Genomic DNA, 19,918 nt, shown 5'->3' with positions numbered 1-19,918 from the left:
GCTGCTTTTATAATCATTTTATAAGTTCCACCTTCTACTCTTACCCAGTCACTCCAGTTATAGAGCCTTTGTGTTGACAGCTGTATCACAAATTACCTTGCTTCTAGGTAGCATCCTCTTTTGCTGGCTTTTTATTTAAGCCACTTGATTCTGCTGTTAATTTGTAGTTCTTTATTTGCTTTCCTTTCAAAATTTCCTAAATCTTTTCGTCCACCGGTATCTTCTCAACCTCTGCAGTGTTTATGAGTATATTCCCTTCATCCTCGTACTATCATTTGAATGGAGTTTCAGGAAGATACAGAATAAATATCTTATTTAACCATATGTCCTCTTTAATAATTCTATTTATTTTTTATCCTTTCATCTTAGGCTCTCCCAATCTTATGTGTTTGTTTTTTCATCCTGTTTGTTACCTGTTCTTTATATTTTATTTTACTGATTTATAAAATGCAAAAGTTACATTTAAAAACAGTTTGAGCAGGGTGCCTGAGTGGCTCAGTTGGTTAAGCCTCCCAACTCTCGACTTCGGCTCATGTCATGATCTCACAGTTCATGGTTTCGAGCCCCACATTGGGCTCTGTGCTGATGGTGCAGAGCCTGCTTGGGATCCTCTCTCTTTCCCTTTCTCTCTGTCCTTCCCCGGCTCGTGTGCACACTCCCCCCCTCTCTTTCTCAAAATAAATAAACTTAAAAAAATAATAAAAATAAAAACAGTTTAAACTACATGTTCCTGGGGCGCCTGGGTGGCGCAGTCGGTTAAGCGTCCGACTTCAGCCAGGTCACGATCTCGCGGTCCGTGAGTTCGAGCCCCGCGTCAGGCTCTGGGCTGATGGCTCGGAGCCTGGAGCCTGTTTCCGATTCTGTGTCTCCCTCTCTCTGCCCCTCCCCCGTTCATGCTCTGTCTCTCTCTGTCCCAAAAATAAATAAAAAATGTTGAAAAAAAAAATTTTAAACTACATGTTCCTGTGAATGTTATTTGTATTTAAGCTTTCTTTTTACTGTGGGACTAGGTTTGAAATAAAGAGTCTATTTTACAATACCACATTTAAAAATTTTTGTTAAAAATACTGGAAAAAATCACAAGTGTTAGTGTTGATGATGATGATAGCCACTTTATTGGATATTTACTACATGCTAGGCACTAAATATTTTACAGTTATTAGCTCTTTTCAATGATGATTTTGTTTTTATTCCCTTTTAGAAAAGGTCTGGGAAATTTATAAATAGATGAAGACTCATCATGGAAGACATGAGAGTTAAGTCTCATCTTTCTCCATGAAAATATAGTTTAGAAAAAACCGAGAAAACCTGGGCATAACAGAAAAGTATTTCCTTTGAGGACAGATGTTGATTCTTTACGACTACATCTCTATGTATGAGACTCAGTTTAAGAGAGTTCAGAACATAATTTATACTCAAATATAAGTGAAGCTAAGAAAGAACCATTAAGAATACAATTGATATTATATGTTTCATCCCAATCTGTAATTGTCTAATCTCAGGATAAGCAATGTAAGTCTTTCATCATAAATTCAGCTTCATTAGATACCTGAGAATTAATACTGGAGAGAAACCTATGAATTTGGTGAATGTGGAAAAGCTTTCATCTATGTCACATTGTCAAGAAATACTGAAGAATTCTTGTTGGAAAAAATATCTGCGTGGTAAGAATGTTGGAAAGCCTGAAGCCTGAAGCAGATCTCCTTCAGCATGATCAAATTCATACTAGAGAGAAACCTCATGAATGTAATGAATGTGGAAAAACCTTCAGCCTGAAGGAAAACCTCATAGAGCATAAGAAAATGCATACTGGAGAAAAATCACATGAATGTACTGAATGTGGTAAAGTATTCTCTCGAGTCTCATCCCTTACTCTACATTTGAGAAGTCATAGAGGAAAGAAACCATATAAATGTAATAAATGTGGAAAAGCCTTCAGTCAGAAGAGAAACTTCCTTTCTCATCAGAAACATCATACGGGAGAGAAACTCTATGAGTGTGGGAAAGCTTCTATTCAGATGTCAAGCCTCATTAAACGCCAGAGAAATCATACTGGAAACAAACCCTATGCATGTAAGGAATGTGGAAAAGCCTTCAATGGCAAATCATATCTCACTGAGCATGAGAAAATCCATACAGGAGAGAAACCATTCGAATGTAATCAATGTGGAAGAGCCTTCAGCCAGAAGCAGTACCTCATTAAACATCAGAATATCCACAGTGGAAAGAAACCCTTTAAATGTAATGAATGTGGAAAAGCCTTTAGCCAGAAAGAAAACCTGATTATCCATCAAAGAATACATACTGGAGAGAAACCTTATGAATGCAAGGGGTGTGGGAAAGCTTTCATTCAGAAGTCAAGCCTTATTAGACACCAGAGAAGTCATACAGGAGAGAAACCCTATATATGTAAAGAATGTGGGAAAGCCTTCAGTGGCAAATCAAATCTCACTGAGCATGAGAAAATTCATATTGGAGAGAAACCCTATAAATGTAATGAATGTGGAACAATCTTCAGGCAGAAGCAATACCTCATTAAACATCACAATATTCATACAGGAGAGAAACCCTATGAATGTAATAAATGTGGAAAAGCCTTCTCTCGAATCACATCACTTATTGTACATGTGAGAATTCATACGGGGGATAAACCTTATGAATGTAAAATATGTGGGAAAGCCTTCTGTCAAAGCTCATCTCTTACTGTTCATATGAGAAGCCATACAGGTGAAAAGCCCTATGGTTGTAATGAATGTGGAAAAGCCTTCTCTCAGTTCTCAACTCTTGCTCTACATATGAGAATCCATACTGGAGAAAAACCTTATCAGTGTAGTGAATGTGGGAAAGCTTTTAGCCAGAAGTCACATCATATTAGACACCAGAGAATTCATACTCACTAAAGCTCGATAAACGCCTTGAATTTAGGAAAAGCTTCAGCAAAACTCAGACTTAATGGTATACCAGAAATTCATTTTATAATAAAGTGGCTTGAATGTGGAAAATACTTCAACAAATCAAAACTTAAATACTAACAATTTTAATAAGTATCATAGTTTAAAAACCTATGCTCCCAGAACTCCCACAGCAAACATTGTTAATGATGTACTTTTAGGAGCAATCTCATTGAAGTAAGTATGGATCCAGTCATGGACACTAAGCAGCATGGTTCTGGAAGGCCTACCTGATGCATTAAGACAAAGATATGAGAGGTATAAAGATTTTAAATTAAGAGACAAAATTGTCATTTTAAAAATTTTTTGCTACAGATGTAATCAAAAGTATTTGTTCTTGATGCATTCATAGAAATCAAAGATTGGGACAGAATATTGTATTCAGAAACATGCATGCCTTTATGGGGAATTGGTAATTGATAGAGATGATAACAAAAGTTGGTAGGGGAATTATGGATGATTCAAAAAATGGTCTCAGGGTAACTGATTCTTCATGTGGAAAAAATATTGGATCTCTGCCATAGTAATACATTAAAGAATTTATTATGAAATCCAAAAGTATTGTAAAGACCAGAATGCAAAAAGCAAAACTTGGTAACATAAGAATTTTATAGGAGAATGTTTTTAAAACCTCCAGTAGGAAAGAATTTCTAAAATAGATTCCAGAACACACACTCTTGAGTGTATATGCATATACCCAAGAAACTGATACATGTACTTAAGTTAGGGAGTCATGTATCTTTATGTTCATTGCAGCATGAATTACATTAGCAAAAAATTGGAAACGTGTGTTGCTTGTGAAATGGATAAATACAATGTGATATAGGCACACAGTAGAATATTCTCTAGTAGTTAAGTATAACAGATTATATATATAAATAGAAAGACCTGAAAAATCATGTGGCGTGAAAAAAATGAAGAGATCAATATGTTATAATCGTTAGCTCTGTGAATTTGAATGAAATCAACACTATTATTAAGCATTAGTTATGGAAGAACATTTTTATGGAAAACTGAAGAATGGATTGGAAGGATACACACTCATTTCCCAAAAGTGATTGCCTCTAGAAAGAAAGGTAGCAGAAAAGAAATGGGACCAAGCATGGTTGTTAAAGGATATTTCAGTTTTGTATCTAAATACCATCATTAAAAAGAAATAAAGATTCCAACTAAATATAACAAAATGTTAGTTAACTCTGGGTTGTGGTAATATATGTGTTCTATTGTTTGTGCTATTCCTGAAAATTAAAAAAGATAAAGATAGGAGTAGGAAAGTTGTACATGCAGTACATGTAATAATGGACTCACAATCCCAGGCAGATGCTACTATTTTATAGAAAATATTTCTAAAATCATACCTTTATTAGAAGTTATTTTTTTTAATTGGATGGTAGCTTAAATTATTTAAATGTACTCTTGCATGTCACATCACTAATATGTGTGGTCTCAGAAATTAAAGCATGATTCTGCAACAGGTTAAGTGGGTTACATACATTTAAGAATCATATGATTTAATAATACTGGCACAGACTTGATACTACTAAGAACTAGTTTTTACTGAAACATCAGAAATTTTAAGAGTCCACATAACTAGTATTAGCATTAATAATTTGAGATTTTTAAAATGAAGAAACCAAGTTACTCTTAAATTTTTAAATATGCCACTGAATAAAACTTCAACTCTTGCATTTTACCTTCAATTTTAACCTCAGACATTTTTATTCTCTATTCTGCCAGATATAATTGATAGATCCCCTGTTTGTTTGTTTCTTTGGTGAAAATGGTGCTAAAAGAGATCTGAGACCTAAACAGTATTGTTTTATGTGAAGCAAATCTTTTTGCCAATTTTTGTTTACTTGATCCCTTTCCACAACAACTTGACACATAAAGAGTTGTTAGTGCTCTTTTTGAAGTGATAAAAATGAGTATGCAATATTTAAACCTTAGGCATATATCAAATATATCAATTTCTTTTAAATACAAAATAATGAAATGCTAATAAAACCATAGTACTACACCACTTATTAGCAGTTTTGAAGATTGGTTTTAAGATTATAAATTCCAGGGGTTGTTTATGTGTTTTCATGAATCTAAATTATCCTCTATTTTCTTCCATTCTTCATTAAACATTCCCCTTGTATTTCTTAAGTGTTTTGCCCTTCCATTTGTACAGCTTTGAAGTCACCAGAGCAATTTAGAACTCTTAATTCAGACCAAACTAGGAGGATTACCTTTTGGTGCCTGCAGTGGGTTGGTGCCAAGGTGCAACAATGATTATGATAGTCAGATAGAGTAAGATGAGTAACACCTGGGATACTGTATACTGTAAATTTACTCTGATATTCCCTACTGATTCAACTTGTTGCTAGTTATTTGCCACCACAAACAACCCTACAGTAAACATTTTTTTTTTTTAACATTCTTAAAATCAGACCTTAAATTTCAGATATTTTTATTTCTGAGGCAAAAGATTGTTAGATTAAAGGACATATACTATTTTTTAATTTTAATAGATAATATCGGTCATTTTCAGAAACACATCTTTCCTCTAACCCTGCAATAGATGGTAATATACTACTTAAATTTATGTTTGTCTGATGAGCATACACCTCAACTGCTCCTAGATTTGCTGCTTTGTAAACTTTTGCATTGTTGGCTCATTTTCCTATAGGATTGTTTATCTGTCAATTTTGAAGACCTCTTTATATGTTAGACGTTAGGAATTTGCCTAATTTTTGTCATAAAAATATTTTTCCATAAAAATATCTTAAATTTCTGTGTAATCGATATGTATTTTTTCTAAGCTTACGGATTGGTTAAAAAGATACTTTAATCTCTAGATTGTATATGTAATTTTTCTTAGGTTTTCTTGCAAGTTGTTTATTGTTTACTTTTTTCAATATGTAAATATTTAATATATCTAGAATTTATTTTTTAACGTCCTATAAAATGAAGATTCATTGTTATTTTCTTCCAGATGGGTTTCCAGTTATACAAGCACAATTTGTTAAAATAACCCATCTACTCAGCAGTCAGTCACATAGTTCTGACACCAATCTGCAGTGTCCACCAACAGCAATCACAGATTTGAACTGGCAATCAAAAAAACAGAATAGGCTTTAACCCAGCATTAGGTTTATTATTAGCTTTGTCCTGATCAAAACAACAACAACAACAACAACAAAACCACCTTTACAATACTGCAACTACCCAAGCAAAGATAGTTTCGAGGACCTATGTACTGCTGAAGGGAGAAAAGGTCAGAATGGGTGCAGTTCACCTAAGCCCTGGGAAACAACATTCTCACCCAGGATATCTTACTATAACCCACCACTGCATCTGCATGGTGTACCCCCATCACATGGGGCACACCCAGTTGTAAGACTGAAACCCACTTAAGCACAGGGAAGCTGCTACCTTGTTTTCCCAAGACTTATGATACCTTAGTCATATAGGCTAGCCATGTCTTCATGCCAATTCACAGCTCTTCCCTCATCTAGGTACAGGATACAAATGAATCTACAGTAGTATTTTCTTCAAGGAAACTGGTATGAAGGCAAATCTAAGGTTCTCTTTCTACACATGGGTCAGTAGGAAAGGCCTGTTGTTTTTACCAGTACCATCCTTTTCCTATTTAACTGACTCAGTTATGTGATCCTTTAACCATATGATCTTTTCTTCATTCAACTGAAACTGCCTGTAGTTTCACTTGTACCAAAACCTATTCTGTATTTTCATTTCACTAATTTATTTTTCTCTTCTATACTAATACCATATTAACTGATAAACTGATTTAACACTAGCCTTACTGCGTTTTGATACTGCATATTAGACCAAGTCCTCGCTGTTTTTCATAGTTTTATTGGCTATTCTAGTTTTCTTTCTATATAAATGAAGATGGTGTTCTCAAAATACAAAAACTCTTTGATAGTTGGAATTACATTAAATTTATATATTTATTTTGAGAGAAATGACATTTTTTATTTTAAGTCTTCCTGACCCAAATTGTAGTGTGCCTTTGCATTTCTTCAAACTATGATCATGTCCTTCAGCATGAGGGTTCTGAACAAAGTAATCTGAATGCCATCCCTGCTTAATATTATATTATAGAAAAAGTTTGTTAGTTGGGTGAATAAGAAAAATCCCTATTATGGACTAAATGTTTGTAGCCCCCCAGAATTCATATGTTGAAGCCCTGATTTCTATTGTGATGGTGTTTGGAGATGGGGCTCTAAGTAATTGGGTTTGGATTAGGTCATGAAGGTGGGACACTCATGATGGGAACAGTACCTTTATAAGAAGTGGGAGAGAGATTATAAGAACATAAAGAGATTTCTTTCCATTTGTATACACAAGTCCTGTGAGTGCAGGACTTCTTTCTGTAGACAGAAAGAAGCTGTCTACATACTAGGAATTGGACCTTCACAGGATTTGCCAGCACTTTGATCTTGGGATTTCCCAGCTTCTATAACTGTAAGAAATAAATGTCTGTTTAAACCACCCAGTCTATGGTATTTTGTTGTAATGCCCAAGATAAGACAATCCCTTTCCTGCTTAATTCTACTGGGCTCCTAATAAATGGTAAAACAAAAAGCACTTTTCATTAGGAGAGTAAAATTCCAACTCCCATTATTAATAAGGTCTATAATTTTAATTTAAAATTGTTTTTAACGTTTATTTTCGAGAGACAGAGACACAGTGGACTACAAATCCACAGAAATCTGGGGCAAGACATGGATAGAGACACACAATAGATAATCCACAGCCTGAAGGAAAAGCTAGGGTAAGACTCAGGGAAATTAGGGTATTCAAAATCAGATGTATATATGGGGGATTTAGAAAGGCATACACCTGCCCATCCAAGAAGCATACTAAAGAAAGACCTGAGAAGACAAGATTCACATCCAGATAATCCCTAAATTCAGAGAAATCCTAGATAAATTGTAAAGGAGTATCCCAACACAGAGCCAATCAGCAAAGACTACAAAAGATGATGGTTGTGTGGTGGTGTTCTTTTCTTTCAGTTCCCAGCATTCAAAAAACTCTGTCAAACTAGGTAAAAATGGGTTTCAGTTCAAGATGGCAAAATAGGGAAGAACCAGTAGAATTCGCCTCCTCCTAGGACACACTGACATACAGCTACAATATGGAGTAATCGCCTCAAAAAAAAACGTAAAGGCTGGCTAAGGGACAACTACACATTGGGCAAACAAAACCACATCAAAGCATGTAGGAGAGGCTGAGACAATCTCACCATAAACCTCAGCCCTAGAGTGGCAACCCACAACTGGGAGATAACTCAAAACCTGGAGCTTCTACGGGGAACAAGGAATTGAATGTCACATCGGGCAACTCCACTTTTAGGATCTTCACCTGAGAGATGAGCTCCGAAACATCTAACTTTTAAAACCAATGGGGATCACATCCTGAGACCCACAAGATTGTAGCAATCTGGAAGAGAGCTCTCAGGGGCAATCATGTCCAGATATAAAAAAATTTTTAAATTCTTTTTAGAAACCTCCATACTGTTTTCCATAAGTGGCTGTACAAATTTATATTCCCACCAACAGTGCACAAGGGTTCCCTTTCTCACATCCCTACCAACATTTTAGTTTAGTTTTTTTTTTTTTTTTTTTTTTAAGTAGCCATTCTGACTGGCATGATGTGATATTTCATTGTGGGTTTGATTTGTATTTCCCTGATGATTAATAATGAAATTCAGCATAAACTCAAGTAACATATGATCCAGCAATTAGCCTTCTGGATATTTATCCTAAGAAAACAAAAACACTAACTCAAAAAGTTATATGCAGCCCTGAGTTCACTGCAGCATTATTTACAAGAGCCAAGGTATAGAAACAACCTAAGTCTCCACTGATGGATGAAGAGATAAAGAAATTGTGATATATGTGTGTATACACATACATACATACATACACACAACAGAATCTTATTCAGCTATAAAAAAGAATGAAATCTTGCCAGTTGCAACATGGATGGATCTTAGGGCATTTATGCTATGTGAAATAAGTCAGAGAAAGACAAATACCATATGATCTCTCTTATATGTGGAATCTAAAAAAAAAAAAAAAAAAAAAAAAAAAAAGCCAAAAAAATACCAAGCTCTAAAATAAAGAGAACAGGTTGGTGGTTTCCAGAGGTATGGACAGTGGGGGTTGGAGAAATGGAAAATCTTTTTTGTTTGTTCAAATGAATTGGTTAGGGGTGCCCAGGTGGCTCAGTTAAGCATCCAACTTGGGCTCAGGTCATGATCTCACAATTCATGAGTTCAAGCCCCGCATTGGCCTCTGTGCTGACAGCTCAGAGCTTAGAGCCTGCTTCAGATTCTGCGTCTTTTTCTCTCTCTGCCCCTTCCCCACTTGTGCTCTGTCTCTTTCTCTCAAAAAAAAATAAACATTTAAAAAATGAGTTGGTTAAAGAATGAATAAATAGATGCTATTTACATCTGTTAATTTTACATTAATAGAGAAAAAAGCTAAAATTGAACTAAGGAAAAATAGTCAAGTGGTCACATGTGACAAGAAACAGTCTATGCAAAAATAGTTTAGAAAAGTATCAGATTACACAGTCTTCAACAATCAAAAATAATGAACCTGGAGAAAGGGGGACAATCTAATTTCCAGAATTAACATTTTATAACAGTGCCCAATTTTCAACATAGAGCACAAGGCATTGAAAAAACTGGACATGACTCATTCAAAGGAACAAAATAAAAGAAATTGTCCCTGAGAAAGCCCAGTCATCAGACTTATGGGCAAAGACTTTAAAACAACTGTCTTACAGCATACCTGTAAGCATGCAGCTCTTGATCTTGGTGTCATGGGTTCAGTCCCCACATTGGGCACAGAGGTTACTTAAAAAAATGAAACAACTATCTTTTTATTTAAAATTTTTTAATGTTTAGTTATTTTTGAGAGAGAGAGACACAAAGCACAAGCAGGGGAGGGGCAGAGAGAGAGAGGGAGACACAGAATCTCAAGCAGGCTCCAGGCTCCAAGCTGCCAGCACAGAGCCTCATGCAGGGCTCGAACTCAAACCGTGAGATCATGACCTGAGCTTTGGTCAGATGCTCAACCCACTGAGCCACTCAGGTGTCCCAAAACAACTGTCTTAATATGGTCAAAGACCTAAGGGAAAAACATAGACAAAACTATCAGGAAAACCATATGAACAAAGTTAGAATGTCAACAGAAATTACAAAATAGTACCAAACAAATTCTGAACCTGTAGTATACAATAGCTGATATAAAAAAAAAAAAAAAAAAAAAAAAAAAACTTACTAAAGGGGTTCAGTATCAGATTTGAGCAGACAGAAGAAAAACAACGAGTGAACTTGAAGACCATTAAAATTGAGTCTAAAGGGCAGAAAAAAACCAGAATGAAGAAATGTGCATAAGGGACAGACATCAGGACACTAATAAGCAATCCCTATTAAAATTCCAATGGCATTTTATATAAATAGAAAAACCCATCCTAAAATTCATATAGAATTTCAATGACCCTGGATAGCCAAAGGAATCCTGAAAAACAAGAACAAAATGGAGAATTTCTTGCTCCTGATTTCAAAATTTACTACAAAGCTACATTAATTAAAACAGTATAGTACTAGCATAAGGACAAGCATATAGCAAACGGACTATGGTAGAGAGCCTAGAAACAAACCTTTGCATATATTGTCAAATGATTTGCAACAAGAGTGCCAAGAATATTTAATGTGAAAAAGACAGTCTTTTCAATGCATTTGCTGGGAAAACTGGATATCCACATACAAAAGAATGAAGTTGGGTCCTAACCTAACACCATATATAAAAATTAACTCAAAATAGAACAAAGACTTAAACTTAAGACCTAAACTCTTAGAAGGGGACACCTGGGTGACTCAGTCCATTGAGCATCCGACTCTTGGTTTTGGCTTAGGTCAAGATCCCAGGGTCATTGGATTGAGCCCTGTGTTGGACTCTAAGCTGAGCATAGAACCTGCTTGAGATTCTCTCCTTCTCTCCTTCTGCCCTGCTTTCCAACTCACACACACTTCTCTAAAATAAAAATAAAAAAATTAAAAAAAAAAAACCAAACCAAAAACCTCTAAGAAGAAAACATAGGTGAAAACTTCATGACATTGGATTTGGCAACAATTGTTTGGATATGACACCAAAAGCACAGGTAGCTAAAGAAAGAAATAGATAACCTGGACTTCATCAAAATTAAAAATGTTCGTATTACAGGTCACTATCAAGGGTGAAATGAAAAGACAAAAAAATTGGGGTACCTGGCTGGCTCAGTCAGCAAAGCATACAATCTTGAGGTTTTAATTCGAGCCCCATGTTGGGTGTAGAGATTACTTAAAAATAAAGCCTTAAAAAAAACCTGGAAAAGACATTTGCAATGCATATACTAATATCTAGAATATATTTAAAAAATCCTATAACATCTAGACATTTCTCCAAAGTAGATAGATATACAGATGGCCAATAAGCAAGTGAAAAGATCCTCAATGGCACTAGTTTTTAGGGATATGTGAATCAGAACTGCAATGAAATACCATTTACCCATTAGATTGGCTATTATAAAAAAGCACAAAATAAGTGTTGGCAAGGATGTGGAGAAATTGGAACCCTTGTCCATTGCTGGAGGGAATGTTAAATGGTACATTACTGGAAAACAAGTCAGTGGCTCCTGTTAAACACGGAATTACTATATGGTCCAGCAATTCCACTCTGGTGTATAAACAAAATAATAGAAAGCAGGGACTCAAAGAGGTATCTGTACAACTGTTTTCATAACAGCATTATTCATGATGGCTAAAAGGTGGAAACAACCTAAGCATCCATTGACAGATGAATGGATAAACAAAGTGTAGTAAACACATACAATGGCATATTTTTAGCCTTATAAAAGAATATGGATACAACATGGATGAACCTTGAAAACCTTATGCTACGCGAAATAATTCAGATACAAAAAGCACAAATATGATTCAACTTCTATGAGGTACCTAGTACAGGCAAATTCATAGACATGGAAACTAGAACATAACTTACAAGGAGGAGGGGGGATGCAGAGTTACATAGTTTCAGTTTGGGATGATGAAAAAGCTTTGGAAATGTATAGTGGTGATAGTTACACAACATTGTGAATGTACACCACTGCACTGTACAAAAATAGTTAAAATGGTACATTTTATGTTATGTGTATTTTACTACAATGTAAATATATTACCTGACAGCATGTGATGAGTAAATGTTAATAATAATAATTATCACATAGTACGTGAGGGGAGAAGTCTCATACCAATAAGTTGAAAAGCAATAATCCTACAAAATCAGTCTGAGCTGTGCGATTAAAAGAGTAATATTTGTTCAGACAAGGTAAAGATCAATACTGAGTCTTGTCTTAGGCACAAATAAAAATTAACATTAGAAGATTTTGTTTAAGGTTTTTTTTTTTTCAACGTTTTTAATTTATTTTTGGGACAGAGAGAGACAGAGCATGAACGGGGGAGGGGCAGAGAGAGAGGGAGACACAGAATCCGAAACAGGCTCCAGGCTCCGAGCCATCAGCCCAGAGCCTGACGCGGGGCTCGAACTCACGGACCGCGAGATCATGACCTGGCTGAAGTCGGACGCTTAACCGACTGCGCCACCCAGGCGCCCCTAAGTTTTTTATTCTGAGAGAGAGAGAGAGCACATGTGCGTACGTGAGCAGGGGAGGGACAGAGAGAGATGGAGAGAGAGAATCCTAAGCAGGCATGGTGCTAATCAGTGCAAAGCCTGACGTGGAGCTCAGTCCCATGAACTGTAAGATAATGACCCGAGCCAAATCCAAGGGTCGGTCACTTAACCAACTAAGCCACCCAGAAGCCCCTAGAATATGTTTTTATACAGATAGAGCGTACAATGAAGGCAAATGTAGGGAAGAACACAATATAAGTAACATTAAGGAAACTTGAAATAGGGTACAGGAAGAGTAAATCTTACCTACTCTAGTACAATTATCTTCCAATAATTCCAGATTCTGTGACCCAAAATGCACTCATTTGGCATTGTCTCCATAAAGACCCTCAGTCATAAATGGAAACTATTTTCAGTGATCCTTCAAATGGGAAAAGGAAGAGTATGCCAGTTGGGCAGCAATTTTCCCATCTGCAAACATAGGGACATTTATTGAACATCTTTTTACAGCCCAGGCCTTTAAGGAGCTGTGTGTTTTTATAAAAGCCTCAGTCATATACTTTGCCAAACGTCCTAAATACAGAGTGCATAAACTCTAATCTGTTTTGTTTTGGTTTTTTTTTTTTTCATTAAATCATTGATTCTTGACCCCATCAAGTCAGGTCCTGTTGTTGACCAGTGGACATAAAATACGCTCTTCCCTGAGGCTTACACAGTATAGTACAGGAAACAGATTTGGGTCGGATAACCATAAAAGTTGTGGGACAGAAGCATGTGAAAAGATCTGCAGGACTACAGAGGAGCCTATGACAAATTTCAAAGCCATGTCTGGTGAGGCTTCTCAGAGAAGGTGAAATTTAAGCTGAATCTTGACAGGTGAGAGTGACATCACTGGGCAGAGAAGGGAGAAAAGATCATTACCAGGCAAAGGATATCCTATGTGCAATTGGTCAAGGGCTGTATAACAGAAACTGTATATTTGCTATCCCCAAGTTAAGAGCAGTTCCCACCCACTTCACCTAGTTGATGCAGACTCATCAGCGCGGTGGTTAGTTTCTCAGGCAAGTAATCTCTGAGATACCCAAGTAGGGCAAAAATGGTATTTTTACTGCTTATCAAAATATATAAATCATGTAGCAACATGAAACTTCTGAAAATTTTATTTTGTTTTAATTCCAGTGCAATAAAATTTACATGTATTTGTATGACTGATAAATATGTCTCCCTAAACAGAAAACATGTTTATGTGTATTCACAATTGAATTTCACTGCTCTTTGCCCAGTTTCTGGACTTCAGAAGGTGCTCAAAAAATATGGAAGGGAGGAAGGAAGGAAGGAAGGGAGAGAGAGAGGGAGGGAGGTAGATACCCCACCTCCAAACACGACAAATGAGTTGCCAATAATTGATAGAAGTCTAAGATGAATCCCCAGGACTCCTGATTTCTGGTCAGGACTCTTATTGAACAACAAAAAGCTATATATAGGTCAGGGGAAATTTTTGTAGTTATTTTGAAATTCAGCATTTTCTGTTGATATGAAGATCTAGTTATATTCTTTCCAAATCACTGTACCTTTCTTTTTCATGGTCATCTCTCCAAGAGCTCTTAATATACTTGAAAGTCCATAAACTTTGGAAGCAATGATTTTTGCACCTTTCTCTGAGTATTAATATTCACAGTAATCATCTTTCAGGGAACTACAATATCTCAGATCTGACAAATATTTCCATTATCTGCCCAGGATAAGATGGCAATGACTTCTACTGTTCTTTTTTATTCTCTTCTCACAAGTGATTCATGGTGTCTTCATGAATGGAATACTAGGAAAAATGGTATTCATATTTGTAGATTTATGAAATATTTCCAAATTGCATTAAAAGTAGTTGTACCAATTTACAATCCCTTGGCAATGTATGAGAATCCCCACCAATCTGTGTTCTCACTAACCCTTTTTAAAAAAAATTTTTAATGTTTATTTATTTTTAAGGGGGCGGGGAGGGGCAGAGAGACAGGGAGACACAGTATCCACAGCAGGCTTCTTGCCTCGGAGCTGTCAGCACAGAGCCCAAAGTGGGCTTGGAACTCAAGAGCTGTGAGATTATGACCTGAGCCAAAGTAGGATGCTTAACTGACTGAGCCACCCAGGAGCCCCGAACCCTTGTTTTAGCATGAATTTTCCTGGGTTGCCTGGGTGGCTCAGTCAGTTAAGTGTCTTACTCTTGATTTCAGCTCAGGTCATGATCTCATGGTTCATGGGATCATGCAGGGATCAGCCTTGCATTAGGCTCTGCACTGACTGCACAGGGCCTCCTTGGGATTCCCTCTCTCCCTCTCTTGCTACCCTTCCCCTGTTCATGCATGCGAACATGTGTGTACGCATGATCTCTCTCTCTCTCTCTCAAAAACAAATAAAAATAAACTTTAGAATGTGCTTTTAAAAAAAAAAGACTAAGTTTCCCAAATATGTTGATTGTAGAATGGTAGCTTACTGTGGTAGTAATTTGCATTTTCTTTATTATATGTGAGGATAAGCTTCTTTTCAAATGCCTATTGTCCATCTAGTTTCCTCTTCTGTGGATTTTCTGTTCATATAACTCTTCACCCATTTTCTGTTTTTTGCATTTAAAAATAAATATGTGTGAACTGTGTATATACTCTGGATACTAATCTTTTGTGACTTATATGTGCTGCAATACTTACTCTCAGACTACAACTTTTTTCACTCTATGATCTCTTTGGATGCGTAATAGTTTTATTTTTTTATGTTTTATTTATTTTGAGAGAGAGAGAGAGTACATGCATGCACGAGCAGGGGAGGGGCAGAGAGAGAATCCCAAGCAGTCTTCAGGCTGTCAGCTCAGAACCTAAGGCAGCACTTGAACTGCCTTACTCACGAACTGAACCATGAGATCATGACCTGAGCCAAAATCAAGAGTCAGATGTTTAACCAACTGAGACACCCAGGCACCCCCTAATAGTTTAAAAAAATTTTTTAATGTTTATTTATTATTGAGAGACAGAGAGACAGAGCATGAGCAGGGGAGGGGCAGAGAGAGGAGGAGAAGCAGGCTCCAGCCTCCAAGCTGTCAGCACAGAGCCCGATGCAGGGCTCAAACTCACAAACCACAAGATCATGACCTGAGCCAAAGTTGGACACTCAACCGACTGAGCCACCCAGGTGCCCCAATAGTTTTAAATTTTAATGTAATCATCTTTTATGTTTGCTTTTAGGATATTAAGAAATATTTTCTAATCCATAGTCTCTAAGGCATTGTACTATATTTTCTTTCAAGAGTTTTACAGATTTGTTCTTTATAATTAGTTCTTTATCATTTTCCCCTTTTATTGAGATATAATTGACATATAATATTATATTAGTTTTGGGTGTACAACATAATGATTTGATATTTGCATATATTATGAAATGATCACCAAGATAAATTTAATTAACATCCAAGACCACACATAGCTACACTTTTTTCTTGTGGTGAGAATTTTTTATTTTTTATTTATTTATTTTTTTAACGTTTATTTATTTTTGAGACAGGGAGAGACAGAGCATGAACGGGGAAGGGTCAGAGAGAGAGGGAGACACAGAATCTGAAACAGGCTCCAGGCTCTGAGCTGTCAGCACCAGAGCCCGACGCGGGGCTCGAACTCACAGAGTGCGAGATCGTGACCTGAGCCGAAGTCGGCCGCTTAACCGACTGAGCCACCCAGGCGCCCCATTGTGGTGAGAATTTTTTAAATCTACTCTCTTAGCAACTTTCAAATATACAATATAGTATTATTAACTATAGTCACCACACTGTACATTATAGCACCAGGACTTACTTTATCACCGAAGTTTGTACCTTTAAACTGCCTTCATCCATTTTGCCTAGCCTCCACTCCACACCTCAGGCAGCCACCAATTTGTTTTCTCTGAGTTGGGGGTTTTAATTGGTTTTGTTTGTTGTTTTTCTCATAGGTGAGATCATAACGCTATTTTTCCTTCTCTGTCTGACTTAGCTCACTTAGCATAATGCCCTCAAGGTCCACCCATGTTGCCACAAATGGCAGGATTTTGGTTTTTTAATTTTTTTAAATTTTTTAACGTTTATTTATTTTTTAGAGACAGAGAGAGACAGAGCATGACTCCAGGAGGGGCAGAGAGAGAGGGAGACACAGAATCCGAAGAAGGCTCAGGCTCTGAGCTGTCAGCACAGAGCCCGATGCAGGGCTCAAACCCACAAACTATGAGATCATGATCTGAGCCAAAGTCAGACACTTAACTGACTGAGCCACGCAGGTGCTCCTCCTTCTTTTTTTATAGCTGAAAAATATCCCATTGTATACAGAAAACCTCTGATAACCAACATGTACATGAAAAGATGCTCAACATCATTAATCATCAGGGAAATGGAAGTCAAAACCACTGATATCACCTCATGCCTCTCTTAGAATGACTATTATCAAAAAGACAAGTAAATGAAGTTGAACATCATTTGAGGTGGAAAAAAATGTAAGACTGATGTCAAAGAAAAAACAAAGCCAAACAGCAGTTAAAGTGGTAAAAATTGATTTTATTCAGGACTAATTTCAATAGGGGAAAAAAAGACCTCAGTATTGAACCAAGCTTAATCCTGAATATAAGCATGGGCAAGTGGAAATGTATAGTCAGGGAGCACGGTGAGGGTCAGAGGATGTTAAAATTATAAGAGAAACACCAGGAGTAAGGGTCTGGCTAAACCAACTAAACAGGATTCTTGCTGAAGACAGGCCAGCATGAACACACAGCACCTGGGCAATGGTGGAGGATGAGGAATCTGATCAGACATCAAGGGTGATCACATATTAACGGTGGAGGATTCAGTTAAACTGACTGAGGGCTCTTGCTAAATCTTGATTTTATAAATAATTGCACAGATAGGTCTAGGAGAAGGTTCAGGAGTCTAAAGTTTGGTCAAAGAATCTTTGTCACTGAATTGTTGGCACCTGAATTGCTGGGGGTTGCCTGGCTGGCTCAGTAGGGACTCTTGATCTTGGGGTCATAATTTCAAGCCCCATGTTGGGTGTAGAGATTGCTTAAATAAACGAAACTTAAAAAAAATGAATTGTTGGCACTTGGGTTAAACAAGACCTTGGGGTTAATTTTATTAGTATGCTATTAATGACCCATTTCAGAGACTTCTGTAGACAAATTACACATGTCCATTTACAGTTCAAAAGGATCTCCCTGGTGGCAAGGATTAGTATGGAAGCACTGGTCTCAAGAAGATGCAGGCCAGACTATAGTAATAAACTATAGTAATAAACTATTGATTTCAGAGAGTTATGGCCATATTCATTGAATTGACAGAAGGAAAGGCTTGGGAATGTTAGTGGAGAATGCATCTTTCCCATTCATCTATTTTTCAAGAGGAGAGATTATATTCCCTAAATACTGCCCAACTTTTTATTTCTTTCCTGGAGAGGCAGAGCAAAATAGTTGGCTAGAGAATTTATTGCCTCTCAGGTCCAAATTAACCTTTTGCTGCTTGATTGGTGAAAACAAATGTTTCCTTTTTAAACATTTTTTTACCAGCTGGCATAATGTTAAGCTTTATGATTAGAGGGTGCTGGAGAGACCTGCAGAAGGAAGGAATTGGCCTTGGTTCTGGAGTGGCTCCCTGTCCAGGTTTCTGACAGTAGGCTCTTCTCTACAGCTTTGCCCCACAGTTTACTCCAGTACAAACTGCCTCTGAAGCACAGCTTTCTCTAGCATTTGGCCACCGTGCTTTCTCCATTCTTGACCACATCAGAGACATCATAGCAGAGATCTTCAAACAACATGTGTCTATACTCCAGCTAGGTCTCTACTCCCTCTACACTCTTTATATCCCTACACATGCGCACTGGGGGACTCATGCAAGGCAGCACCAACCTCTGTCCCACAAAGCTACCTGGAGCTGTTCTGGCCCAAGCTCTTCACAGAGAAGGTGTTAGGTTCCTGCAGAGAAAGGTCTCTACAGCTCCAGATCCCAGTAGTGTCCACAGTGGTGCCCCAAACTCCCTCTACATGCCTATCTATCAGGCTCTGCTCACCTAACTGCCTGATAAATATGAATCATATCTGGGCCTGGGTAAACTGGTAAACTTCTCTGCCATCTAGTAGTCTTTGATGAAGTGTGAATTCTTTCCCTTCTAAGTTTGTCCTTCCTTGGGTACTCTGCCTCAGCCCTGGAGTCCCTTCAGAGTCCCTTCCCATCTTAATAGTTACATTATTATTGTTGCTTAATAATTCCTTAAACTTCCCGTTTTAATTATTATATAGTTTCCTGTCTTCAAATTAGACCCAGACTAATATGTAATTTGGAAGAAGATGGAGGCATGAGCAGCTCTAGCCCTACCTCTTTTCTCTTCTGCTGTGGAATCTGCCTGTCTGCATAGAGCATGCATTCCCCAATGCTCTAGGTCAAAACATGAAACTGGAGATTGAGGGCCTGTTCTTGCCACTGTCGTGATTCACCGGGTAAGTCTGTTTATTTTAATTTTTTTTAATGCTTATTTATTTTTGAGAGAGAGACAGCGTGCAAGCAGGGGAGGGGCAGAGAGAGAGGGAGACACAGAATCCAAAGCAGGCTCCAGGCTCTGAGCTGTCAGAACAGACAGAGCTTGAACCAACAAACCGTGAGATCATGACCTGAGCTGAAGTCAGATGCTTAACCAACTGAGCCACCCAGGTGCCCCATGGTTTTTTTTCTTTTTTTAAGTTTATTTTTGAGAAGGAGAGAGCACACGCATGCAAGTCGGGGAGGGGCAGAGAGAAAGGGAGAGAAACTTAAGCAGGCTGACAGCACAGAGCCCAACACAGGTCTCAATCCCTCAAACCATGAGATAATGACCTGAGCTGAAGCCAAGAATTGAATGCTTAACTGACTAAGCCACCCAGGCACCCCTAGTCTATTTATTTCTGGAGTCCAGTCAGAAAGCTCTTTGGACCCCCACAGTGACCATACTCCAATTTGCCTTTTATCTGTAATAAAAGTAATATTTGGCCTCCATACATCTTAACTCTTTGTCTTAAATCTCAGTTAAATAACAACTCACAGGCATAAAGTGGAGTGATACATATTTGGCCTCTTCAGAAACCCTAGCATATAATGCCACATGACACACAACATGATATATAAATATTCAGACTAACTTTGCTTTTATGCTCTTGCCTTTTAGTAATTTCCATAAGTAACTTTTGACAGGAGGAAAATCCAGACTTGCCACACATGATCTGTTTTTCCAGACCGGGATGAATGAC

General features: G+C 37.3%; 1 protein-coding gene across 2 annotated transcripts in view; it reads left to right on the top strand.

Annotated features, from left to right (window-relative positions):
• Positions 1–8,533, top strand: part of ZNF260 (zinc finger protein 260) — a 54,119-nt gene extending 45,586 nt beyond the window's left edge. The window contains exon 3 of one of the 2 annotated variants that reach the window (XM_049622140.1): positions 1,202–8,533. In XM_049622140.1, coding sequence (XP_049478097.1) covers positions 1,671–2,900 — 1,230 coding nt within the window. In that variant the 5' untranslated portion in view covers positions 1,202–1,670 and the 3' untranslated portion in view covers positions 2,901–8,533. The remainder of the gene's footprint in view (positions 1–1,201) is intronic. The other variant, XM_049622141.1, reaches the window with a different exon arrangement.
• The last annotated feature ends 11,385 nt before the right edge of the window (positions 8,534–19,918 follow it).

The sequence above is a fragment of the Panthera uncia genome (assembly GCF_023721935.1).
Source record: "Panthera uncia isolate 11264 chromosome E2 unlocalized genomic scaffold, Puncia_PCG_1.0 HiC_scaffold_19, whole genome shotgun sequence".
Lineage (NCBI taxonomy): Eukaryota > Metazoa > Chordata > Mammalia > Carnivora > Felidae > Panthera > Panthera uncia.
Note: the sequence above shows the minus strand (reverse complement) of the source record. Positions and strands in the feature narration are given on the sequence as shown.